At 49.3% G+C, this 24,594-nt stretch overlaps 11 protein-coding genes across 11 annotated transcripts; 4 read left to right on the top strand and 7 right to left on the bottom strand.

Moving 5' to 3' along the window:
- Nucleotides 1-1,226: 1,226 nt before the first annotated feature.
- Nucleotides 1,227-2,488, top strand: AtWU_01265 (zinc-regulated transporter 1; the record flags this gene model as incomplete). Its single annotated transcript, XM_035496379.1, has 2 exons — nt 1,227-1,314; nt 1,368-2,488. The coding sequence occupies 2 exons, from the start codon at nt 1,227-1,229 to the stop codon at nt 2,486-2,488; spliced, it is 1,209 nt and encodes a 402-aa protein (XP_035352272.1).
- Nucleotides 2,489-3,043: 555 nt separating this feature from the next.
- ftmF (2-oxoglutarate dependent dioxygenase ftmF) lies at nt 3,044-3,934 on the bottom strand (the record flags this gene model as incomplete). The annotated part of the gene is made up of 1 exon (XM_035496378.1): nt 3,044-3,934. The coding sequence occupies one exon, from the start codon at nt 3,932-3,934 to the stop codon at nt 3,044-3,046; it is 891 nt and encodes a 296-aa protein (XP_035352271.1).
- A 724-nt stretch (nt 3,935-4,658) lies between these two features.
- AtWU_01263 (cytochrome P450) lies at nt 4,659-6,212 on the bottom strand (the record flags this gene model as incomplete). Its single annotated transcript, XM_035496377.1, has 2 exons — nt 4,659-5,033; nt 5,094-6,212. The coding sequence occupies 2 exons, from the start codon at nt 6,210-6,212 to the stop codon at nt 4,659-4,661; spliced, it is 1,494 nt and encodes a 497-aa protein (XP_035352270.1).
- A 1,505-nt stretch (nt 6,213-7,717) lies between these two features.
- On the bottom strand, nt 7,718-9,305 carry AtWU_01262 (cytochrome P450; the record flags this gene model as incomplete). Its single annotated transcript, XM_035496376.1, has 4 exons — nt 7,718-8,068; nt 8,135-8,368; nt 8,427-8,490; nt 8,545-9,305. 4 exons carry the CDS (start codon nt 9,303-9,305, stop codon nt 7,718-7,720), a joined length of 1,410 nt encoding a protein of 469 aa, XP_035352269.1.
- Nucleotides 9,306-10,419: 1,114 nt separating this feature from the next.
- On the top strand, nt 10,420-11,499 carry AtWU_01261 (ABA 3 protein; the record flags this gene model as incomplete). Its single annotated transcript, XM_035496375.1, has 1 exon — nt 10,420-11,499. The coding sequence occupies one exon, from the start codon at nt 10,420-10,422 to the stop codon at nt 11,497-11,499; it is 1,080 nt and encodes a 359-aa protein (XP_035352268.1).
- An 841-nt stretch (nt 11,500-12,340) lies between these two features.
- On the top strand, nt 12,341-12,840 carry AtWU_01260 (uncharacterized protein; the record flags this gene model as incomplete). The annotated part of the gene is made up of 3 exons (XM_035496374.1): nt 12,341-12,358; nt 12,416-12,695; nt 12,758-12,840. The coding sequence occupies 3 exons, from the start codon at nt 12,341-12,343 to the stop codon at nt 12,838-12,840; spliced, it is 381 nt and encodes a 126-aa protein (XP_035352267.1).
- A 656-nt stretch (nt 12,841-13,496) lies between these two features.
- AtWU_01259 (uncharacterized protein) lies at nt 13,497-14,129 on the bottom strand (the record flags this gene model as incomplete). Its single annotated transcript, XM_035496373.1, has 1 exon — nt 13,497-14,129. The coding sequence occupies one exon, from the start codon at nt 14,127-14,129 to the stop codon at nt 13,497-13,499; it is 633 nt and encodes a 210-aa protein (XP_035352266.1).
- A 1,931-nt stretch (nt 14,130-16,060) lies between these two features.
- AtWU_01258 (uncharacterized protein) lies at nt 16,061-16,430 on the bottom strand (the record flags this gene model as incomplete). Its single annotated transcript, XM_035496372.1, has 3 exons — nt 16,061-16,106; nt 16,167-16,234; nt 16,296-16,430. The coding sequence occupies 3 exons, from the start codon at nt 16,428-16,430 to the stop codon at nt 16,061-16,063; spliced, it is 249 nt and encodes an 82-aa protein (XP_035352265.1).
- Nucleotides 16,431-17,960: 1,530 nt separating this feature from the next.
- On the bottom strand, nt 17,961-19,172 carry AtWU_01257 (spherulation-specific 4 family protein; the record flags this gene model as incomplete). Its single annotated transcript, XM_035496371.1, has 2 exons — nt 17,961-18,890; nt 18,954-19,172. The coding sequence occupies 2 exons, from the start codon at nt 19,170-19,172 to the stop codon at nt 17,961-17,963; spliced, it is 1,149 nt and encodes a 382-aa protein (XP_035352264.1).
- A 1,924-nt stretch (nt 19,173-21,096) lies between these two features.
- On the bottom strand, nt 21,097-22,561 carry AtWU_01256 (uncharacterized protein; the record flags this gene model as incomplete). Its single annotated transcript, XM_035496370.1, has 3 exons — nt 21,097-21,654; nt 21,715-21,813; nt 22,196-22,561. The coding sequence occupies 3 exons, from the start codon at nt 22,559-22,561 to the stop codon at nt 21,097-21,099; spliced, it is 1,023 nt and encodes a 340-aa protein (XP_035352263.1).
- A 911-nt stretch (nt 22,562-23,472) lies between these two features.
- AtWU_01255 (similar to An12g10370) lies at nt 23,473-24,246 on the top strand (the record flags this gene model as incomplete). The annotated part of the gene is made up of 1 exon (XM_035496369.1): nt 23,473-24,246. The coding sequence occupies one exon, from the start codon at nt 23,473-23,475 to the stop codon at nt 24,244-24,246; it is 774 nt and encodes a 257-aa protein (XP_035352262.1).
- Nucleotides 24,247-24,594: the final 348 nt, after the last annotated feature.

Genomic DNA, 24,594 nt, shown 5'->3' with positions numbered 1-24,594 from the left:
CAGGCCTAGGCTTTGCATGGCAGCATGTTAGCTCTTTCTCATCATCAATTTGAATCTCACCACGGTGTGGACCGAGCTATACTGTTGTTCCAAACAGTGCAAAAACGCCGCCGGTTAATTTGTCTTTATGGCTTGTTGGGGTTCCATGTAGCTGGGTAGATGGATACTGGGAGAGCCAGCCCCTTATAATTCACTGCCGAGTCCCAAGAGTCAGCAAGCCGGTCGGTCACAAGACTTGAACTTCCTTTATGCGTTGGAGCATGTCCTGCCACTGCAGTGGCCAAGGAAAGCATTCTGAGTAATCCACCACTGTCACTTCCCTCCCAAAGCACTAACTACAACTGGATGTATATATTCAAGGTGTCGCCAACGTTTGTCGCTATTGCTCCACAACAACTGAGACACGTCAGACCACTAAAGCTTAGCATACGATACTAATTACCGCAGTGGTACAATGCAGATTGTTCTACTTTGGAATGTATGCGCCCGTGCAACGCTCGAACATGAGAGCTCATGCAGCCGACTCTTAGGTGCCCTGTCCGACCGCGGGTGTGAACATGGCAGGTAAGAAATATAACAATAGCCTCCCCCCCTTCCCCTCCACGCTGGAGCATTCTCATATCGGCTAAGATCCCACGGCACCAGCAGGTGGTCGTTCATTGGCCTCGGATCCGAGCCCTCGGGTGGAGATGTGTATCCGGACCGCGTGTGGATGCAAAAACACACAATCGACCTTGTCTGACTGCATGGGTTGAGCGTGGGGCGGCACTCTCGCCAACTAGAAAAATTCAGCCAGTGAGGCCTACGAGGGCGGAACCATGGAGTGACCCAAACCTTGGAAAGTGGAATCCGCGCGAGGACCTTGGGAGACAGCTTAACCCGGGCTGCATCTCACGCATTTTGTTCGCCAGCTTGATTGGCCTGCAGATAAGCGACATCCCCATCAGCCCTATAGGGCGCTTGTCATTCCGGCTCACGAGGTGATGCTGCTCAGCCCTACCAATTTGTTTGCGAATGATATCGCCAGGAATGTCATCAAATGGCTCTTTAGAGATGCAGAGCTTCTACGCGATGGTCCATTGAAATGACATGAACTGCTGAGATGATTGAGGATGTCTGCATCCTGTTAAGAGTCGAGCGAGGCAAATCTGGCTAGTCATCCAGTCAAACCCTAGTTAATGGCTATCCCTGTCAGCCTACGCTTGTCGAGATTATTGCGGCCCACAATGGAGGGCACCTGGTTCGCCATCATCAAGCCAGGTACTCCCCTAGACACCACCATCTCCTTCAGCTACACCCCAAGGTCCTCACTCAGTATGCTATAAGATGATCCATCTACAGCTGGGTTTTCATAATGCTCTCTCCAGGCAATCCTCACTTCATTGCTCTCCTCCAACCCTCTCCCCATCTGGTCGCCATGGCTATTTTCAATGCATCCGAGGTGAACCTCCACACGGCCAGCAAAGAGGACGTGCTGTGCTACTATGCCATCTCTGAAAATGACTACAACGGTCATATGGGGGCCCGCATCTCATCCATCTTTGTTATCCTCTTCGTCTCCACAGCCTTCACCTTCTTCCCCGTCGTGGCTAAGAGCATGCCCCGCTGGAAGATCCCTCACAACGTCTACATTTTCGCCCGTTACTTCGGTACGGGTGTCATCCTAGCAACAGCCTTTGTTCATCTGCTTGACCCAGCCTACAAGCGCATCGGACCCAAGACCTGCGTTGGCGTCTCCGGAAACTGGTCCCTATACTCCTGGTGTGCCGCTATTGTGCTCGGCTCTATCACTCTTATCTTCCTTCTAGATCTCGCCGCCGAGGTCTACGTCGAGAACAAGTATGGCATGCACCGAGAGGAGAACGCCACGGACGCCTTTATTTCCGGTGATCCGACCAGCGCGCATAACCACCCCAACCCCGAAGATGGTCGCATGTCCGCAGAAAAGACCTCCCCCACGGCAACCTCCGCAGAAACCTCGTCCGAGCAAGGCGAACGCTCCTTCAGACAACAGATTGCCGGTTTCTTGATCCTCGAGTTTGGTATCATCTTCCACTCGGTCATCATCGGCCTCAACCTTGGCGTGACCGGTTCTGAATTCTCGACCCTCTACCCCGTGCTGGTCTTCCACCAGTCATTCGAGGGTCTGGGTATCGGTGCCCGACTTTCCGCCATTCCCTTTGGACATCGCAAGTGGCTCCCTCACCTGTTGTGTCTGGCGTATGGCCTGACCACTCCGATCTCGATTGCGATCGGCCTGGGCTTGCGCACTGCTTACAACCCGGGCTCGAAGACATCCTTGATCGTGCAGGGAGTGTTCAATGCTATCTCAGCAGGTGTGCTGATCTACAGTGCTCTGGTGGAACTGCTGGCACGCGACTTTATTTTCGACCCGTGTCGTACTCGTCGTCGCTCCAAGCTGTTGTACATGGTGTTCTGTACGTTGTTGGGGGCGGGCATCATGGCCCTGATCGGAAAGTGGGCGTAATTGCCTCGAAGTATGTATGTCAGTAAATTGCTACATCTGAAAAGATACCCTCGACTCTATTTCTAGTCACTGCATAATGGATACTTTCGTGCTTTTCTCTTTATCTATCCGTTTGTTGCTGTAGTATGCCTCTTCTCTTTCTGCACACAGGATAAGACATCTGCCGGTCGCTTAAGCCAATGCTGTCGAGCTTTGACTCTTCAGACTGCCTCCAACAAGTATGCCCCAGTAATTTCTTAACCAGCCGACTGTGTAACCTTCCAAAAGTCCTTACTGGGCTGGCCTCCATCTCTGCATATACCCAGCCACATATTCACGTACGCCACACAAGCACCGCCATGCATATTGCCACATTCGAAACTCTGCCATATTCCGAGGCGATTATTCAGTGCCTGAGGCAGTAATAAATCATGACGGCTCCATCGCCAACATATCCTATGCTTTACTACTACTGCATATGATATGGCTTTTTACGGAGAATAGACGTGAGAACAGAATGATCATATTTCGGTATGATATCCAGGATGACTGACTTTTACGTTCCTCTCACCCGTACTATGCAATTGGCTGGTCCGATCTCAATCCTAATGTTTCTTCCATCGACTTGCCTCGGATGGTCAACAACCCCATATCACGTGGCGCAGAGGATCGTTGACTTGCCCATCCAAGAAGCCTCTGAGCTAATGGAGTTAGGCTCTCCACGATGGGACGCGGGAGGGTCATGTTACTCTCTAGCGGAGTGAACTGGCTGATGCCCGTAGTGATGGAAAGTACACGGCGAGACTCGGTTTTTGTCATATTGGCGCCTCCGCAATGCACCGTGCCATCGATAAGCACCAGAGCATCTCCGGGGTTCATCACTGCACGAACAGCCTGATCCATCGTGGCACCATCAATGGAGTGCCACTTATGGCTGCCCAGAATGACGTGGGTAGCACCGTTCTCGGCCGTGAAAGGCGTCAGGGCGACAATGAAGATGATTGAAGTGGGTGGTGCGTCACGCTTCAGATAGTCAACGATAGGATGGCTGAAGCTCATGTCTCTATGGAAAGATAGAGCTGGTTGAGTTGGTGCATATTCCATTATCGCACCCAGTAGAAGCCAGTAATCACCATATGCTCTGAACGCATCCTTGGATACTCTATTCAGAGCCTCGTTGTTCAAGACATCGTTCCGAAAGGTGGGCGAGAATTCACTCAAAGCATTGACAAACTTGGACGTTGGGGATATCCCATGGTTAGGGTGATCTTTTTCCGAGGCACTCGAAATTGGTTTAATTGCGACGTAGGGGTCGGCGTCAAGATTCAAGCGCCGCACGACGTCCAGAGGAAGAAATTCCTCGATGATTGCAGCCCCATATTCCTGGGTGGTCGGCCAGATCTTGTCGAGATCACGCTTGCCGGAGACTCTAGGAATTTCTTCCTTAGCCTGGTTTTGGATAGTCATTGTGAAGATCAATATGATGCGACAGTCTGCTGTGGATACTTTGAGAATGAAGGGGGGAAGGATAGACCCCGCTTGGAATTGTTATTATCATGGGATGCTCTTTTCTTGAGGGGTCTATCCTTTAAAAGCATAGATTTGCGCCTCTCACTGACCCGATGTGAACTGGTGTAACATACTCCTTGCAGTTCTTGCCCCCCACCCTCTTCGTTTCTTCACACCTCTTCCAGGATCCTTATTATGAAGATGTGTATAATGCAGTGTAACCCTACATTGTCGTCTCGCTTTTCCTCAGATGCGACATCCTTTCATTTGCTGTGTTTAACAACTTGCTGCGAAGAACACTGAGCTACTCCCCACCTCCCTCCCCTGGCCACACGGACGCCTGATATTAGATTTTTTTTTTTTTTTCAAATGCATCGGAGAGTTATCACACATGGCAGGACTGAAATCTAAACTGGACCGATGAGCATGGAAGAATCCCAACCAAAATTGTATACGACGATCGTTAGCCCTTTAGTCAATTACTCGATTAACCCCCCATCCCTTCCCAATGGCTCAGATGGAGCGGGAAACCACTATCTACGCTGAAGTCTGACTTTCATTATTTGGTCATACGTATGTACGCCTTTCTGCCTTTTCCATCCAGTATGCCCTGTTCTCTGGAAAATAGAACTCGCAGTGAGCTTCTCAAAACTTGAATGCTTATCCGAGCAACAAGTCCCTCTCAAGAGACCTTCGTGCTATCTGGTACCTCGACACTGACAGGGCTTCTTTCACGCAGATACACTTCCAGCGCTCCCTTCTCCCAAATGGTGAACGACCGCTGCACATTCCATTTGTCCTGCCCCGGCCCCTGTTCTAGATCGAAATGCCACAGCACACGTGCCATAATACCCCAGATTTCCTGATACGCCAGTTGCCGGCCGATGCAGTCCCGCGTCCCCACAGAAAATGGTCGTAGCACCTCCCGCTGGTCGTGGTAGTAGGGAGATGAGGAATCTTTTGCCTCGGGTAGCCATCGCTCTGGGTGAAACTCACCCGCGTCATGGAAGTTCTGTTCCGACTGGTACGCTGCTAGTTGATGTACCGCTACCTTCGTCTGGCCCGTCATCAGTCTTGATTGGATTTTGGCTCAGGAATAGGAGGTAAGAATACGTACCCTTGGAGGAATTTGATGGCCTGCGATCTCAGTCGTCGATAGCGTTACCCGTTGCCGTCCTGTCGGCACTGGAGGATACATGCGAAAGGTCTCGGTGATACACGCTTGCAAATATGGAAGTCGTGTCGTCAAGTTCACAAACGTGATTTCCTCCTCTGTTAGCAGCTGGGATCGCACTTCCTCCGTCGCCCGCGCCAGGGCCGTCGGGGTCCGTAGTAGCCAGTAGGTTAGCCCCGTCAGTAATGTTGCCGTCGGCTCACTCCCGCCAGCGATGAGGATATTAGCATTGACTTCGAGCTCGGTCACACTAAGCTCCCCTTTCTCCCCCCGTGGCCGCAGCATGGACGCCATGAAATCGTGGCGATGGGTCTCACAGCGCATTCGTTTCTGTACCATGGCCCGCGTGTGAGCATCCTGCCGTTTCTGAGCTTCCCTCAAACTGGACGGCAGAATGGTCATGATGCCCCGTACCAGCCACGGATACAGGTCTCTGGCCCTCAGCAGCGGAACCATACGCACATAGTCCAGGATCGGAGCTACCCAGTAGTGATACTCTCCCTTGGCAAGCCCACCAAAAGACTCTCCAAATGTCAAGTCCCCAATCAGGTCAAAGGTTGCCAGATTGTACCATTTAGTGATGTTCGTGGCTTGCCCCGATTGAGCTACCTTGCGTAGCTGCTTCATCAACTGGTCGATATAGTGCATCAGAATCGGCTCCTGTGCCTGGATCCCCTTTGGCGAGAATGCCGGCGCCATGGCCTTGCGGATTCGGGCGTGATCCTCCAGGTCGGCGTTTAGGATCCCGGACTTGCTGTACACCGCATATATTGGTTTGGGGAGCTCAATACCGGGGCCGTAGATGGTCGACCAGGCGGACGCGGTGGTGAATGATACCTCATCTGGTCCGTAGCGGACTACCTCCCCGTACTGTTGGTGCAAGCGTCGCAATTCATGATCTAATTGTCCACGAACTGCTGCGATATGTTGAAAGAATGGAAAGGCAATCCAGAGCTTGGGACCAGGTAGGCGTCCCAATGGATGGAAGAAGACGGTGCGGATCGCGGAGATCACAATGTAGAGCACGTAGAGAAGCACAATCGACTGGATAACAAAGGACATGCTGGACTACTTCTGTGAAGGGTACGCAATGAATTTTCTGGTGGGGCGTTATGGGATAGCTAACTACACTTATGTTCGAAATTTTTTAACATGGGAATGTTGACCATTTTGCATCCCGAAGAATGCCATGCAATCCTTCTTGCGGGGGAGTGGTGATAAATCCCTTGCATAGACGATCCGGTCTACTGTATAGCCATTTGGCAGGATGCTGGTCTGGTTGGGAACGGAGAGAGCATGAAATCTACTCTCTTAATCCTCTGTCATAATCATTGTCACATGCAGGCTAACCAACGCAGCAACAGTTTTATGCTCCGATGTAGTTAAACATACTTTACGATACATTGCAGTCTTGACAGAACCTTCGAACTTAACATTTCCAATATTCGACAGATGCATATACCGTGGCCCATACGTAATCGCATAGCCCACTGCCGAGTAGAAGGGCCCATGTTTGATTCAGATGACGATATCCCCTGCTTTTTTACATCTTCAGTCGCTCGTCTACCTCAGCCAGTTCCAAGCTACTGGAATACTCTCTGCAGCGCTTAATGTATTCACCTGTATGGGTAAGATGCATATTATCACCACACCTTGATCGACCAAATCTTGCTTCTGTAGACTTCAGATGCCGTAAATATGCGATGCGCCGAAAAAGTACGTCCAAGAGAAAACGTCATACTCATCCCTATACTCGGTCTATTCAATGGTGACCGCTGGTTTCTCTGGAAAAAGCAAGGTCACACGTCGTAGTATTATTGGACAGGTCGGGTCTTCAGCATACAGCAGCCTTGATGGTGCCACCGCTGGATTCAATGACGGTCGTCATACAGACTCCAGGCCCCCACCTTCTCTCCTATCTTTCCTTCGCCCCAATCGCAGTAGTGCACATTATCAGTAATGTTCTGCAGTCATTTATCCACCCTACGTGTCTCTCGTGCGCTAGAAGAATGCAGCATACTTCCAAAAGGGTCATCTGCACTTGCATCTCTGCGTATCTTTCTTGCTATCACCTATTCCATGTTCAGTCGATGATTTACTGACAGGTAAGGTGGGACAGATATGTTGGCTCTTTCTGCAAGGGGACCTGTGTAGTATCACCTGATCCCTCAAGAAACAAAGTTGCAATTTCAAATTATGATGATTACATTTGTCATGAAACCTAGATATGCATTTCTCCAGTAATTTGTTTCTCTACTGTGGTAAGTTTAGCTGCGAATGGCGCCATATTGCTTGTAACTTATTCATATCCAAGACAAGACTATCTCTGTAACAAGACTGTAGATGCGTAGGTTAAGGTTCTATCTCATAGTCGAGCGACGGATCGTTCTCCCTTGTGCATTACTAACACCGACTAGTTAATCACACTCCACTTTCAGTTACCCTAAACTTCATATTCGACTCGAGAAAAGCACCATAGCTCTGCACCTCATGGTTCACTCGCCAGGGGTTCACTGTCTGAAAATCGAAGTTGCGGAATAACTACAAGACTAGTAAGCAAACGGTGCCTAATTGGTCTCGAGTAGAAGGATACGCACCTCGAATGTTACCTTCGCAAACTCCATAAAGGCAATATGCTTGCCCAGGCATTGATTCTGCCCATGGCCAAATGCCATTTCGAGGTTTCTTCTCCTCTCATTGCAGGTATCTTCATCTAAGTCCATAAAACGTTCAGGTCTGAAGACCTCCGGGTCATTTCCAAACAGTGATTTAGAATGTAGGAGAGATGATGCGTTCATGCAAATATTAGTACCTTCAGGAATAGGCCGTCCATGATATTCAACACCACCCGAGGGCACAACCTTGGGAAAGAGTCCCAGGAGGGGCGGCCGCATGCGAATGCTTTCGCAAATGACGGCCTAATCACCAATTTCAAATCAGCTTGGTCGGGGCCTTGTAAATTGGGGTTGATAGAAGAATCTTACCTGAAGATACGGGAGTTCTTTGACGTCTTTGTTGCTAATAGGGCTGCTAATAGACCTCCTCTTAAGTGTTTCGAGAACCTCGTTCTTAAGCTTTGAGTAGACAACAGGAGAGCTTATGGTGTGGATCAAGATGGATCTTATAGTGGAAGCGGTGCTTTCAGTCCCGGCGATGATTGTGAAGAGTCCCTCGGCTTCACACTCCTCCTGAGTCAGTCCATGGCGGATAAAAGATTCCTACATCGCTGTTATACCGCGAGTCTGCCGTGAAATATTGCTTTACATGGCAACATACCATCATATCCCCTTTGCTATTGTCCAGAGTAGAGAACTTCTCCCGCACATGTTCACGAGCAACTCTGTCAGGTTGTCAGTACATTGTTTAAGTCGACACACAAGTGAGCTGTACATACCCCATCAACGCACCGAAGCCATGAGAGTCCGTGGGGCGTGGACCTAACAGTTTCAGGAACGGCTTTGAGAAAATAATCCTCCGAATCCACGGAACATCTGCCACTGTAGACATTTGCGGCCACAGAGAATGCACTTCTTTGAAGAAGCCATAACGATCTTTCTCCGCCTGGAGAAAGCCGAATTCTTGCCCAAAGGCCAGCTTTGTAATAACATCCATGGTAAAGTAGGAGCTTATATCGACTATGTTTAGAAGCGGCGCATCATCCCCAGGGACAGTGTACTTTTGCCGTAGCAAATCAGTTAATCGGGTTACCTGACGATCGACCCCATGTTCCAAGGCAACCCCCGTCTCGCGACCGGAGTAGCCTGCATGGACACGTGCTCGTGCCTTCTTGTGTCCCTCATTACTTAGAATAGTGAACATGATGTCGTAGTAGGGGTTAAACCGCCCAGTTAGATACCATTCGCCGCGAGTAAATGTGCTTCGAGTTGATGACATGGAGCGGATGATGTCCGGGTCATCGGTCATGATCTCGTTCGGACCAATCCGAACCAGCGGGCCATATTTCCGATGTAGCTCGCGGTGTACCCAATACTGTTTTCCGCTATATGTCAACCTCCCGAGCCAGAGGTAGGAGAAATGGGCTAGCCAGCTGGGCGTTGGAAACTTGCGGAGTCGATACCACGCTAGGGTGGAAGTAAGGGCATACCATCCAAAAATGGCGAATGCTGTCAAGGCGGCAAGATTATAGAAAGCCATGGTGAGGGTGTAGTTTGTCTCAGAATAGTTGAAGTGAAGGGAGATGGTACGAAAGCAGGTATTTCAGTCAACGCGGTGGAGAGCGAAAGAGGTGATTTCCCTATACCTAGCATAGGACATCATCTCTTAACTGATTTTGATATGAATATGCTCCTGCTTACATATCTGAGCCAATATCTGTGCGTCTAGCTTATAACCCGTCGTGCACACCTGCACTCTGCTCATTGGGGTAACCTGTTTACGTCATGCCATTCTGCACAAAATGGTGTGGTGGAGCGGAGGGTATGGAGACGCGAGGGATACATGATTGACACATCGCGATCGACTCACCACAATAGACTGATAGACTGGGTTTTCAGACGGTTAGCTTTCAATTTGGCAGGGTGGCTTATCAGCAGCATTCCAAGAAAATCCTTCGGCATGATGATGAAGACCCGGTCAGAGTTACGCTCTATTATTGTGGGTTTCATGGTGCATACTCTACATGGATTCTTGCGGCCGTCCGATGTTGCAGAACCCTCAGCAGCAGGGTGATCTTCAACATCTTTAGTATGATGGCATAGTCAGCACTACAATCAAGAAGTCATTTACTAGGCACATTCTGCAAAATTATAATTGCAATCAATTACTGAATGAACATGAAACTTCAAGCTAAATCGAAGATCAATGGTATACTAGGCATTCACAACAACTTCACACGAACTTAAAGGCCTAGAGTAGCTAGTTCTCCTGTCATTCTAAAAGCTGCCACGAATATGCATATCTTCGGAGAGGACCCCGATAGGTAACAGAACGCAAGGGATATCTCTCAAGTTGCTCGTATAATATTTTGCTCGTATAATATTCGCCAGGCACATATAGGACAGCATTTCCGTGCCAGCAAGAGTCAGAACAAATGCGGTTAATGTATGTAACTAGAAAGGGTAACCCACGTCATGAGACTGGTTGAAACATAGACCCATACGCGTCGAGACAATGCACCAGTATCTTTATAAATCTGGCGTGTGACTGTAACCTTCAGGTAAATAGATGGTACTAGTTAGAGGCTGAGCAAGTCAGAATATCGATTTGAACATCAAAGGTCCAAAACTAGCATTGTGCAAGGCAAGCCAAGATGACGATTCAAAACGAATGGTACTACCCCGATGATATCGCCCACGACCTTGATGGGATTGACCTACCAAAAACCGCCAAGGACGAGGTTCTGGCGTGCGCTTGGGAGTACTCACGGTCTGTAATCCCACAGTACACGAACTGGGAGCGCTATATTGCATTTATGCGCATCATTATCATCGGGGTCATTGCCGAGTTTCAGGGTAGCATGGTCGACGTCACTGCTGGACCCAAAATCCTCAATTATGATCTCGATGAAGTTCTGGATGAGCTTTTTCACGGCACCCCTGGGCATATTGATATGGCCCGCGAATATAAATCCTTTCTTTTTATTACATCTCAGAAAGTCAGTCACGCCAACAGCGAATTGTTCCGCCGGTATGTCAATGCTCTTGTCAATTCACCACAGCAGTGGTTTCGGATGCGAGACTGCGATGCCCTGGCTCGATTTACTATAGCCTCTGCCCTGGCGTGCAACGATCTTCTTGACATCTGGTTTACTGATGCGCAATATGATATTCTCTGCGAGATCGGTGATACTATGTATGACGCCGTGGCTTTTTATAAACATCGCTCTGAAGGAGAAACCAACAGTACCTTTGCCTACATGCCAGAAGACCATCGTATTGAGGCCTTTCACCGGGCACGACAAGTTCTCTGGGCGATAGATCTGGCAATGGCTGGTACACCTGGGCATCTTGCTGTTACCAACTTCCTGCGCAGTTTTGGTGGCCCTATTCATATGATGATGCGGCGGTACCGCTTCGTGGAGGAGGACCTTACAGTGGGCAAGACTGAGACCAAAGAGGTTATCAACCAGACGCGTCTCAACAAGAAGCTTTGGAATCGTATCGACAAGAGAAAGACCAGTATAGCCGAAGATATTGAGCAGTACAATAGGTCTATGGCGAGGAGCGATGAGTTTATGTTTCGTGGTTTGGCGGACTATCTTGATGGGGCCGACAACCAACATTGCCCTGAGTGTCTATATCGCGAGGTCTACGGTGCCCAAAGGGACCATTGCTTTGGAGGTGTGCAGCTCTGTGATCAGTGTCGTCTTGAATGGGGGCATTTCCTCTAGACTCTGCCTGAACGTGCTAAGCGAGCTTTCCCAGATCTCAATCTGAGGATTTGAAGTCCTTCTAATGCTACGAACATTCAAGACCATTATGGGAAGCTCCCAGTAACACATGTTAGCCAAGGTGCAACCATATAGTAGAGTATAAAGCCCTCTGCATGGTGCAAAGCCATATATTCTACCAAGGGAGATGGCTGTCTTCTGCGGTGAATTGATGTGGAGTGTCCCTCCGAAAGCCGCGATAGTATATTGGCATTATCATGCATGCAAGGGGCCCAGGGCCCAGGGCCAAGTCAAGAAGCACGCACAAGTGACCCCATTCAAGGAGTGGAGGAGGTGAAAATGAGACGAACCCTGTTGTATTTTCCTAACTTCCTTATGATACTTTCTTTCCGACGCTTCTTGCCCCTATCGGAACCTATCATGCCTAGACGATACCCTTGCGTCCTACATGTAAACATCAAGCTTCCTCAACCCCACCCAAACTCAAAGATAGTACTTCTGCACCTCGTATTCCGTGACTACCTGGAACTTCATGCATCCATGATTTGCGGTATAATGTACGGACTAGCACGTCATGCCGATCATAGGAATGTCACTTGGACATACAAGCAGCAAAGCAACCATGATGATAATAGCCTTTTTCGTCCTGCTGCATCATCAAATCAGACGGATGTTCTCACTCGCAAGGTCCTCAACCCGCAACCCATCGACATAGGCAGTGTATCGGGATAAGGATAGCACTACAAAAGCATACTCATGTGTCTCCTCCCTCAATTCTTACCTGACTACCCTTGACCTTGACTCGTACTCCGACCCTAACGAGAGTTTCCATTTGCCAAAAATGCCCATTACATACGCAGTACCTTCTTCCCCAACCATTGATCCACTTTTATAACGTTACTGATTGATACCATAGGTCCTATACCCCCGCGAAGCAGAAGTCAATCTGGACTACTTCATCAATGTCCACATACCCTTAGCAGAAAGGCTCTGTGGCAAGGATGTGATCCTCTCATGGGAGGTGTTCACATTCCCTCCTGATGCACCGTACTGCCTCCAAGCCAATGTGACCTGGGCCAGTTCCGAGGCAAAAGCCGCCGCTATGTCGGGCGAAAATGGGAAAGTGTTGATAGATGATGTTGAGAAGTACGCCAAAGCACGGCCATTCTCCATGGCGCGAGAAGAAGTGGCTCGGAGTATGTCTGTATAAAGAGGGAAAAGTCGTGGAGACACCTCTGGGTATAGCTACTACTTACAGAGAATATTAGAGTTCAATTGGGCATGCTCTGGTTTAGACCCAAGAACAGTATTGCCATATTTGACCGCTTGTCTGACCGCTAAATGCGGCAGAACCGCAGCGACCTCGCGAAGAAAAGTGCGGATATAGGCGGATATAGACGGATATATTTTTCAACAGGTCCGAAATGACTAGTCAGCATTCTGTATATTTTTTGACCGCCTTGAGGAAGGGGTGGCAGAATCTGGTGTCTCGTGTAGGAGTGCATTTAGGCCATTGGGGCCACTGCTATTGCACTTGAACTGGTATCGATTCAAAAATGTTTCTCTGCTTGCTTATTTGATAAGTATCAGCACTTTAAGATGTATGATGTTGCCAGGGAAGCATGACGAGCGTTACTGCTTTACCATCCTACTCTGTGAATCATGGTGGCAGTTACCTACTTATCTACGGTTCCCCTGTGCCAGTACTTAGGTTAGACAAATTTCAAGCCTCTTGCAATTGTCCTAATCATACTTTCAGTCAGATAACAGTATTCGAAAAAGTCAGGCATGCATCCGCAATAGCATTCATTTATTTTGATAACTCGGGGTATACAAGGAGCGACGGATAACCATGGTAAAAGTAACAAGCAACCGACAACTTCATTATTATATAGCAACTGCAGTGCTACCGCAAGTATCGTTTGATCCTTCCACATTAAGACCATTAATGACTAGAGTATTTTCCATAACCAGTTCAATTCTTCCACTGGTCGATCCTAAACCCAAGCCGCAGCAACCATAGCAGCGGCCGCAACAGGCGCCGCCGTAATCATGGCCGCAACAGGAGCCCCGACACCAGCAGCAGCATCAGGGGTCTTCGTAGCGGCGGGCTCGGTGAACGACTTGACACCCCCCGTGACAACAAGGGAATAGAATCTGCTAGTCGGGTTCTCATAGGTAGACTTGGTCGACGTCGACGAAGCGTACGTCGCGCCATCGTCACTTCCACTGAAACCCGCGCTCATGGTGCAGCTCGCCGATTCAGTCCACGACTTCAATGAGCATTCGTATGACAGAGTCACGGTGACATCGAAGCTGGTGGTCTTGTCCGACGTCGAAGCAGTGTATACTTGGCTGACACTGACGGTTTCCGGGCCTTGAATGATAGTGTATGCGTCCTTCATGTCGCAGTCTGTCTTGGGGGCGTCTTTGAGACAGCTCATTTTGTAGGTGGTTTTCACGGCATTGATGCCTGCGACGCTGGCGCCGGTGCTGGTCCAGCCGCCGTATTCAGGGAGGTCCACCGACCAATAGGGCATGAAGTAGCCGACTACTGTGGTGCTGTCGTCGTCGGCGTGAGCACCGCCAAGGAGGGTAAGGGCTGCGGCGAGGAGGTACGAGGTGCGCATGGTGGCTGCTGAGATGAATCTTGATCTGTCTCCGGGGTTCTGAGATTTGGATGAGGTTTGCTGTTTGATAATACTCCGTAGAGAGGAGTGAATGATGAATAGGGTGTAGTATCAGGGGAAAAGGCTTGAGAGGGGCTCTTTTATCCCCCTTTCTATAGCCTTGGCTGCAGAGCCAAGCTCATCTCATTTTCAGGTCATGCTGACGGCCCCAACATTGGTAGCTTTGGGAAATGAGACAAGCGAGTAGACAGTCGAATGGGCATCAAAAAGATTCTGTAGAGCCGCTTTGTTCGGACCTCTCTCCGGATAGGGTCCGCTATTACGAGAACCCCGGGGCCGCTATGACTGTCATGGGATGTGCTGATTGGGTATGTCTCACTTCGTAGCATTCGGATGTCATTTAGCGCTGGAAATGAGAGTGCTTAGCGCCAGGCTAAGGACCCTTAGGCCCATTTACCTCTTCGCTTCGACACAAAGGTCTGTTCTGGCTGGTGGCAATCACTGTATTTATTTGCCTTTCGATCCATGGGGGGTCCCTATTATATAGTTGGATAATTGTTGCAACGTCGAAGTTGTGGAAGGTCTATACTCACGGGTCAGGTAAAAGGGCTTTAAGTGCGGCTAGCCGGATCAGTCACGGAGGTCAGAATCAATGCAACGACGGTTGGACCTCGGCGCGAATTGTCTGTCAGAACTAGTTGCTGCATGGGAAATTGCATGTTTCCTAAATGGGTGCAGCAACTTTTCATGATAGTTGGTTCGAGTTTAGCGCTATTGATTCTGGTTCGTCTAATGTCCCTCTGGCCTGCTCTGCCACCACCAGATGACTGCCTGCTTCGCCAGCGATTAGCCGAGCAATGTCCGAGTCACTGGTAGTTGTAGTCTCTCTTTTTCAGCCTTGCTCTAGTGTTTCCAGCAAAGCATTGATCCCTTTAAAAATGGCGCATAGATGGTGAGGAGGCAGTAAGATAGCTTGATACTACTATGCCGTAGCGGACGACCCGTGGGGCGAGGATTACCGTTCACGAACAGGAGCAACAGTGCTAAGATATATTCTCCGTGGACGATCCAAGCCCTTTAATGGACAGACGTGATAACGGCCCGGTCGGATGTCTCGGCTAGAGCAGGGCGCTGTGCATCAAGGGCCAAGCTGCCTTCGGCGCCAGTCACTCCACAGCTGCGCCCCACGTTAATGGGATGAGATACCACCGTATATTCCTCTCGGTGTTGAGACTTGGGAGACTTGAAGGTGGATGCTAGCCCGAGGTAGCATTCATTCTCTGTAGTAATTGGTAACTATCTTAAATTGTCGTCCATTTGAGTAGTCTGGCTGTCTCTTTGACGAATCGATTCATGATAAAATCATCTCACTAACATTAGTACTAGAGTAGTCTCTATTAGTAGATATGTATCTGTCAGTGAAGTCACGGATCAAAGTAACTTTTTTGTATATGGTTTGGCACCGACAACACTTACTCTTGAAGGCGATCCACAATTGACGGTGGTCTTGAAAATAACCTTCTATATATATGTTACCATTCTTTCAGCGAAGTGCCAATGATAAGCTTTTTGGTCATCAGGATCGACAACAAATCCGCAACCACTGCGATCTTGGCAGGTGTTCCTCTGCCTTGGCCTTTCACTGTGTGGGCCAATGCATCAATTGAACCATAATGTTCCTTGTTAGAGACCACCAGGTGTTAAAAAGATTCGATGCAAAGAAGTATGAAAATTGAAAAAGGTAAAATGGAATAAGAGCATATTGTAAAATATTATTGTGACATTGGTTTATGAAGACCAGGATGCGGACCTTCTATCACTTCAGTCTCCAGGCTAAAAACATGGTATAGTCATGATGCGAGCAATATTAACAGTACATGGACGTTAAGGATCGTAGTATAGAAGATGGTCTATCCGGGTGATTATCTCATCTAGCAGCAGCATTCGCAGCATTCGAAGCAGCAAAGACCGGCGCACCTATTATCGTATGGTTAGTGTCGATCAATAGCACGTTAAAGCATAGAGAGATAAACATACACGCCACAGCAAACATCCTCGCCCTCACCACCACCACGCAGGCCCATCTGCATCGTCTCTTGCTGGCCCTAGAGGTATGTTAGATTTGTTTTTGTGCTGCAAGGGGGGTGGAAGATGGGTGGGACGCACGGGTTGACCGGTGACGACCTGCTCGGTTACGGGAGCTTCCGGGGCGGAAGGCTGCTGCATGGTCATGGTGTTGGGGTTCCAGGTGGGCTGCTGGGTAGCAGACTCCTTGTTGGAAGACTTGAACCAGTCGAACATATTGGCGGTGGGTGTTGTTGGGGTTTGTTTGCTTTTTTGCTATTTCGACAATGGGAGAGTTGGGAGATGGGAGAAGCTGACTTAAGCCGGAGTCACACGGGTAGATAAGGGGTTATCCGAGGGAAGGCGAAAGGGTATCTGAAATGATAAAGAATGAAAAGAAGAAGAATAGGTACCGGGCGGGGGCAGTTGGTAGTATTTATCCGTTGGCCATTTTGCAATCTGGGGAGTCGGGGGGCCCAGCGGTCAGCCCTATTAGCATCCAAGGAGAAGATAGGCGAGGTGATGACCTCACCGTTAGGCGCCGATAGATCGTGTCGACAGCTGGTGGGTTAGAAAGGATTGGGCGGGCGAAGCTGAGGAGAGACAGACAGTCAGTCGACCATTTCCAGTTGGTGGTTGCTATTCTTGCATCGGTTGCAGGTGGAGGTGACATCACTGGCTCAGCCCTGCCGAGAAGGAATAAGTGGTACAAAGTAGTAACTGGAGTGGATCAGACACGGTGGATGATCGGTGGCTCAGGGACCAGCCATTCAAATGGTTCAATACATGGGTTGATTAATGAGTAATAATAACTATTGTGATGAGGTGGAACACCTCATAGCCACACTCCCAATCAGAGAGCATCCACTGGCGGTCAACTAAGCTTTTGGACAAGCTTCGCGACAAGGCTTGTCCAATGACAAGACCCAGACCAAGCCAGTGGTGGTCCTCCGTAATCTCTCTCGACTCGAAAAAGTAAAAGCACAAAGTAGTGTACTCATTAGTATGATTATAGAATTGTGAAGGATTTCTGTAGTAGCCGGTTATTTCCGCCCGTGGATCATCTTGGGAATTTACCCTACTTGGTTTTGCCCCCCTTCCCCGGCGTATCGCCAGCCCTGCAGCGACATACGTATTTTCCACGCCAATTAGGATCTTTAAGGGATGATCATCGCAGAAATGAATCAGTTGTATTGGCTATTTATTTTCAGCAGAGGAAGAAAGCAAGATGTGGAGGACCGGTTTTGAGGGGGAGCCATGACGCACGGAAGGGAAGGGAAGGGAAGGGTTTCATTGGGGCCAGTGAGTGGATGATGCAGTCTCTGCTAGTCCAGGCAACAGCCCTTCCCCCTGCTTCCTTTGAGTAACAACAACTGTCCATTCAAGTATCTATTACTAACCACCATATGAGACAGCTCGGAAATCGGAAGGCTCTTCTTCCACTACTACCACTATACTACTTAGTCCTCGTTCTCTTTGAAGTGACGGTCGCCAAGGGAAAATTCCAATAGTTTGCTGCAGGCCTCAGGTTTTTCGGACTAACTTGTAACCCAAACCCCGCTTTCAATTCATCTACTGGAGACATCTCGGTATCACATCCTAATATAAGACGATAGACTATCACATGGAGCAAATAATGTGCATTACTCAGCTTGTCTCATGTTATTTACATCATCCATTAAAAAATCTCGCCGTGCATCTGCGACCGACTCAGCCCCCACGCAGGATTACCATCATCCCTACTTAATACTAAGTAGGGTAACGGGACTACGCCTCACTCAGCTCGTCTTGCTGCAGCAGTCGTTGCTTCTCCGATAAGAACACGCCTTGCTTCCTTTGGCAACGCTTCCGACATCTCCGACCCTGCTGCATACTGACACACGTGCATGCCACAATCTTCCAGAGAAGCAACCCCATCGTGCACACTACCAATCCAGCAACGGCCCCCAAAAGTCCCGGAATGATGGCAGGCACCACGAGTCGCCAGAAGTCCCGGCGGTAATCCTTGTTACGCAAAGCCATCGGTCGCAGAGATTTGTCCACTCCATACACCCGGAACGGGGAGTCGGGCGCAGCTTTGTCGGAGTCTGTCGTGGGGAGTTCTGGACTGTTCTCCTTATCCTCCTGGTGTGCGGTGGGCCGTTCCTTGAGAAATGGTCTGCGCTCCTCGGCTCCCTCGTGGGTTGCTGGTCGCCCCTTGGGATGGTGGTGGTGATCATTGTGCTCGTGGTTGTCACTCTCCTGCGACTTGGGTCCTTTGTGGGCGCCGTGTCCTTTCTTCTCGCGCCAGGTACGGTACTTTTCCATAATCAAGTTCCAGTACTTGGCGTGCCAGACACAATTTCCATCGCCGTGCGCGTCATGGTAGTGGGGAAGTGGCTCGACGGAGATCTGAGTAATGTACAATTCGCCCGACTGCTGCGACGACAATCGAACACTGACAGTGTCTGTCGTGGCAGGACGGCCGGAAAGGTCGAAGAACTTGAGTTGCACACGGTAGATGTCTTGCACCAGGGACCCATCCGGACGAGGGGGCATATATTCAATGTCCATGGCGTACTGCAGGAGCAGATGCTCCGCATTCTGACGGGACGCGTCCTGGTATCGGGTTGCCGGCAAATGCATGGGGAATGAACTAGGAAAGACGGTAACATCGTTGACAAATAGAGCATTGCTCTCCGTGCGGAGTTTCATCGCCTACATGGCAAGGTTAGTGATGCTTGGACCCTTTCCGACCGTCGTTAGTACGGGCGCACGTACCAGATATGCTTTAGAGGCATCCTTGGCCTCATCCTCCTTGGACCCTGGGATCGTAGCACAGGGAATATGAATCTCATGGCCAGTCACGACGGGGAACTGGGCGTGCGAGTCCTTAATAGCCATCTGGGGCACGGAAGCATCACCAGGATGACTGGCAACTGGACTGGCAGCACAGCTGGCCAGCCAGGCGCCCGCGAGGCACAGGAAATGGGTACGCATGATGACTGATGCGCAGCAAGAAATAAAGAAAATATAGATGAATCTGTAAAGAGTGACGGTTTGCCAAGATAGCAGTCGGTCAAATGGAAAGATTCATGAGGGGAACGGAACAGAACAGGAGAGGCTAAATGACTAGGGGGGAGATGGCGGGGGAGTCTGCAGGTATGGCGTGTAGATAAGTATGACTATCACGAGCACTGCAGTCGTACTAGTAGTAGGAAGAAGACAGGATGAGATGGATCAGGGACCTAATAGGCAGCCAGGTTTCAGTCGATCCCGTTGTTTAAAGAGAGAGGAATCCGCGGAGTCCGATGCAGCAATACACGCGCCCTATAAGGCTGACCACGCAATCCCGCCCGTCATCTTCCCTCCACCACCACCAGGCAGACTCAGACTCGAGGATGGACTTCTTTACTATTTGTTCCCATGGTATCTGTGACTCTTCTTTTCCCCTTTGCGGAACCTTATTTCATGGATGCCTACGCTGAACCATTGCTTGACCCGAGCTTGGCTCGGAAGCTTCCGAGGTATTTCCAGCAATGAGTGTCCACTCGTCAATGGCTGGCCCCCTTTTTTGTTCGGCTTCTAGCCCGTGTCTTAACTTGTCTACGCCACACAAGCTTTTTCCTGCCAGACCCTCTCTGTTGGCTTTAGCGCCAAGAACACTCTGCTAGATCGAGGTCAACGTAACGAGCAGTTTCTCCCCACTTGATTGGTGGGCGACGGGACTCACTGCCTTTCACACCGTGTTGCTTCTTTGGGTTGGCCAACGTCAGCTTCCTCCGAAGGTAAACGCTGCGGGGCAGATCCTATTCTTTAGACTAATACGAGCAGGCAGACAGGATGATCGGCATCGTCTACGGTTATTTTGTGCTTAACTTGTGTGGGTGTGCGTGTGGGTATGCGTGTGCGTGTTGATGATCTCCAGAATGCAATGCAACTCTTGAAACTCTTCATCTCGACTATAGATACATATTCTCATTCTATAGCTGGTGTTTCATCCTCACACGTGTTTTACCCTCATCTTTGAAGAGCAGACAACATACATGAAAGGATCATCCCAGGTTCAGATCCTGCGACGATCACTGCCCGAAAGGCATGTCAGACCACACGATCAGGGTCCTCGGCGAACTTTGACACGATCTTGGCGCGATCAGCACCCTGTCATTCTTAAAGAGCTCATTCATAAAGACTTCTCTGCAGCCCAAATTTCTACATGGTGCCTTGCTGCAAGGGAGTTTGGTTCTGACATGACAGGTCTTCTTCCGCGCTTGATATTCACGTCGTACCAACAACTCTTCAATAGTCATTCTTTGTTTCCTCTATTTGTCATGTAGTACCTATGGCGTTCCTGCATATTCCTAATACTGCCTAGCCTTCAATCAGCTGGGTCGCGAATTGTAAATTCGGTCTCATCCTTGGCTAGAAGGTTCCTCTGACACATTGACAGGCTTATGTCTGTCAAGATTGGGAGGTTGCAAACTCTAATTAAGACAGCGGCAACTCCGTGTCTCAGATGCATCACAGGGTCCGTCCCGCGGTGGCAGTGCCAGCCACCAGGATTGTGTCTGCCTAGTGCCTACAGTAGAGATTCGTGGGGGTTATGTTTGAACCTAGTCGCGAGGTTTCACCCGTCTGGTCGGTACTAACTAAAGTGATAAAGTGATACGGATTTTGTACTACGCTACCATCTTGGGCCCGTGTTATATACCATGTATGAATATCCATCAACGCTATGCCCGGTCAAATTTTCGGTGCTGAAGGTACCTACATTATCTATGTCTATATAATCATCCTACCATACCAACCCAATCATCGAGTTTTGAACCCGCCTGTGAGATTCACTGACCGACAGGCATGTTGTAGCCTTCCGCTATAGCAAAGTATGTCTGTGACTCATCTTCAGCCACCAAAGAATGCTCCTTTACTCTCCCGGAGGCAATCGGACGATATTACAGGGGGCTATTTCTGTTGGGTACCACCAGCTACCCACGCCTGCATTATAATACAAGTGTGGCCGCCATATCAAGGCGCTATCCATTGCAAGTTGTAACCTCAGCTGCCAATCCGCAGAATAATGAGGGAGATCAATGCTGTTGCTGCTGAAGCCCCATTCCGCAATTCGAACCTGATCCCAGAATACATAACCCTGTTCACGGAGATCACTCGTAAAATGACTGCCAACTTGCGTAGATACGCCTCCATTTGGGATTGTTGCCGCCATCATCGTACGCCATGCATTAGCTGGGCCCGGATCGGATCCGACATACCCTGTATCTTGCCAATCGATAATTTGCCCCTCGACTTCACATGTAAGTGATGGATAAGCGTGGAAAACCTCCTGAGACTCCCAGATAGCCCTGAATATGTCGGGCAGCGAAGACATGAAAGGCTTGCCAAACAATTCTCTGGAGAGCATGATATGCTGGTCTGGTGCTTCAGCTGTGACGAGATGCCCAATATACCGCAGGCCGTGGCATAGCTGGCTGTGGTCAGATCAATACACACTGAAATTGGCTCTACGGGCCTGTGTAGGACTCACAAGAGTTCCTACAGGAGATGGATCTGTCATTAGGCAGGCACTGTTGGAATAATACCAGATACCCTCTGTGCACCACCTCCAATCGGCCCGTGTGAATGGCTGCAAGCCTATTTAGCAATCAGGATTCAAAGCTTATGCGGCCCGGTCTAGGAAATGGAAGAATGAGACACCCACAGTCGGCCACCCTCCGAAAGAGATACTCACTGACTGACACTATCTGCTCAAGTTCCCACGCGGGAAAGTGACGGAAGTAGTAACCCCATTGGTCACTTATCAGGAAGTCCGGTGAACACTTGGAATAATTCGCATACGGCTCACGCATCCTAAAAAGATGGCGATGGATCTCGAAACGGTAGAGCGCCCTTGCTACTCGACACTTTTCTGAGGATGTTGGTTGATATAGAGGCATAGGTGGGTGGGTTCTCCCTTGCATTGGGTCGGCTATTGCCTTCCTGAGAAAGTGTCTGGTGAAATATCGAACCCAGCGATATAATCTAATGATTTTAAAAGCAGACTGGGGGTTTAGACGAAATGATGACGAGATTTGGCGGGTCCGATTCCGGTAGATGATGGAGTGCACTTCATCTTGCGTCCACACGCCCTCCACAGTGGATGCGTCGAAGGCGAAAAACGCATCTGGTAAAAGCGCCGTAGGAATCTTTTGCGCTAATATCTGCTTTAAAATGTGACTTTCAGCGCCAATGAAGGCGAAGTATAGCGCAGAATGCGTCAATTGGGCAGATTTAAGGGACTCGAGATCTGGAAGGTTGCAGAGAATGGCTTGGATGAGCTCCACGGGCAGGGCACATAACGAAGGCTGGCTTGTACTATAAACTGGGAGGTCCATCGCGCAAAAGAATATTTCTGTCGTAAGGATATGTTGGGTGATAGTGTTGATAGAGGTTTGATGCTACAACCAGGATCGGCCAGAAAGAAAACCACTACATATCATGGTCATTCATGATTTTGGGAAGGAATCACCGGGGCTTCTTCAACCCGCGTTGGGAAATCGCCACTGGCAGTATAAATGCAGATAAAATAGAACTATATCAACGCCGAAGGCATTCGCTCCCAGCATTGGAGATTATAAATGGATCTTTTCGGGGTACTTTCTCCTTTGCTGCACCTTTCGAGCGCCCCACACCAAAGACCATGAGAGACCACGAAGGAATCACTGTCTCTAAATAAAGGGAACCCGAGCTTACCTGAACACCCATATTAATATAACTAGCAGAGATATAATTTTTCCTGCGCGACACATTGGCCGCTACAGTATATGTCAAAGCAACAACAATCTACTAGCTCTCAATTCACTAAACACCATGACTACTCATCTACGACCACCTCCAACACATGCAAGTCAAGCTGGCATTTTCCATTAGAGTAGTAGTATACTTTGACCGAGAGAGAATCTAACTGCAGTAACTCAAACACAAATAGTACAATACCCACAATTACTTGACTGGGTACTTGGTCTTTTATCAATTTAGCCGTCAGGCATGACTATGGCAAACATTCCCAACACCTACAAAGCACTCTCCATCAAGTGAAGTAGAAAGAAGTGAATTAATCCCACGGCCACCACTTAACCTCAAGATTCTTTCACCTAAATAACACTGGCTGCCTACCTTAAAAGCCCCTTCATCCCTCCCTCTCTTTCTTCCTTCCTCCCTCTTCCATCCACTCACACCTATCTTCCAATCTCCCCATATTCTAAATCATCATCTACCTCAAACACTTCAATCATCTCCATCAACAATGGATGACACCAAAACCAAGATCAAGCACGAAAGTTTCAAGGACTCCATCTCCAAAGCCCTGAACAACCGTGCCGCGTCAACCAGGTTCCCCTTCGCCATGACTCCCTCCACCTCCTCCGCCGCGCCCTCCATTGTTTGGCCATCTTCCAGCTCCACTCCCCAGAAGAAACGTCCTATACTTTCCCCAACTCTCGCAACCCGGGACGCGAAGCGCACCACTACCACTACCTCGACCACCACCACCAAGCCTACCATCCCCGCCCACCTCCTCGCCAACCTGAAGGTCCTAGTGGAACAACTCGAATCCGCAACCACTCCCGCCACCGCCGCTGCCGAAGCGGAATCGACCATCGGTACCGAAGACGACCTCCGTGAGTGGAGGCCTTTCGAGCAGAAGTCCGACGGTTGGGGTGGTACTCGCGAGAATCTACCCTGGGTAGAAACCGCTCTCGACATCATCAAGCAGGGCGAGAAGGTCTATGAGAAAAACCTCAAGGCCTTTCAGGATATCTCTGATAAGGTGATGGCTCTGGGGGATCAAGCACGGGATATTCGGACCGAGATGGACGCGGTGTGTGCGAAGCTTCATTGTTTTCATGAGGCTTGTCTTGATTTGCAGATTGAGGTGGGCAATATCTCGTCTCAGGAGGTGTGCGATATTACTAGGCTGTCGTTGGAGGCGCTTCTTGAGGCCCATGCGGGTGATGTGGAGGGGTTTGCCACGGTGAAGAAGGCATTGGGGGAGAAGGATGATGAATGGAATGGTTGGTAGTTGTGGTTCCCTGTGAGAAGGTTTATTGGAACAAAGTTCTGCAGCTTTGGGTGGGGTTGGTTAGTATGCTTGAAGTTGGAGCTGGAGCTGGCTCTGGCTTTGGCTGGGTAGGCTGATGGGTCTGGGCTTGGATGGTTGGTTGTTTCGCTGGCAGCTGGTGATTCTGTGCTTACATTGGCGCTATTGGTTTCTTTCTTCGAATGGAAATAGTATCCGTTGAGTTTCAATAGTCTGCGCTCACGGTGAACTGGTAGTATGCAATTGGTCATGTCATTCTTTTATCAATCATCTCAGCTATTCTAAATTCCAACAATTTCACCAATAGATCAAAACCGCTCTATTATTATC

The sequence above is a fragment of the Aspergillus tubingensis genome, assembly GCF_013340325.1.
Source record: "Aspergillus tubingensis WU-2223L DNA, scaffold_3, whole genome shotgun sequence".
Lineage (NCBI taxonomy): Eukaryota > Fungi > Ascomycota > Eurotiomycetes > Eurotiales > Aspergillaceae > Aspergillus > Aspergillus tubingensis.
The sequence above is the reverse complement of the archived record's forward strand: the minus strand, read 5'-3'. Positions and strand labels throughout refer to the sequence as shown.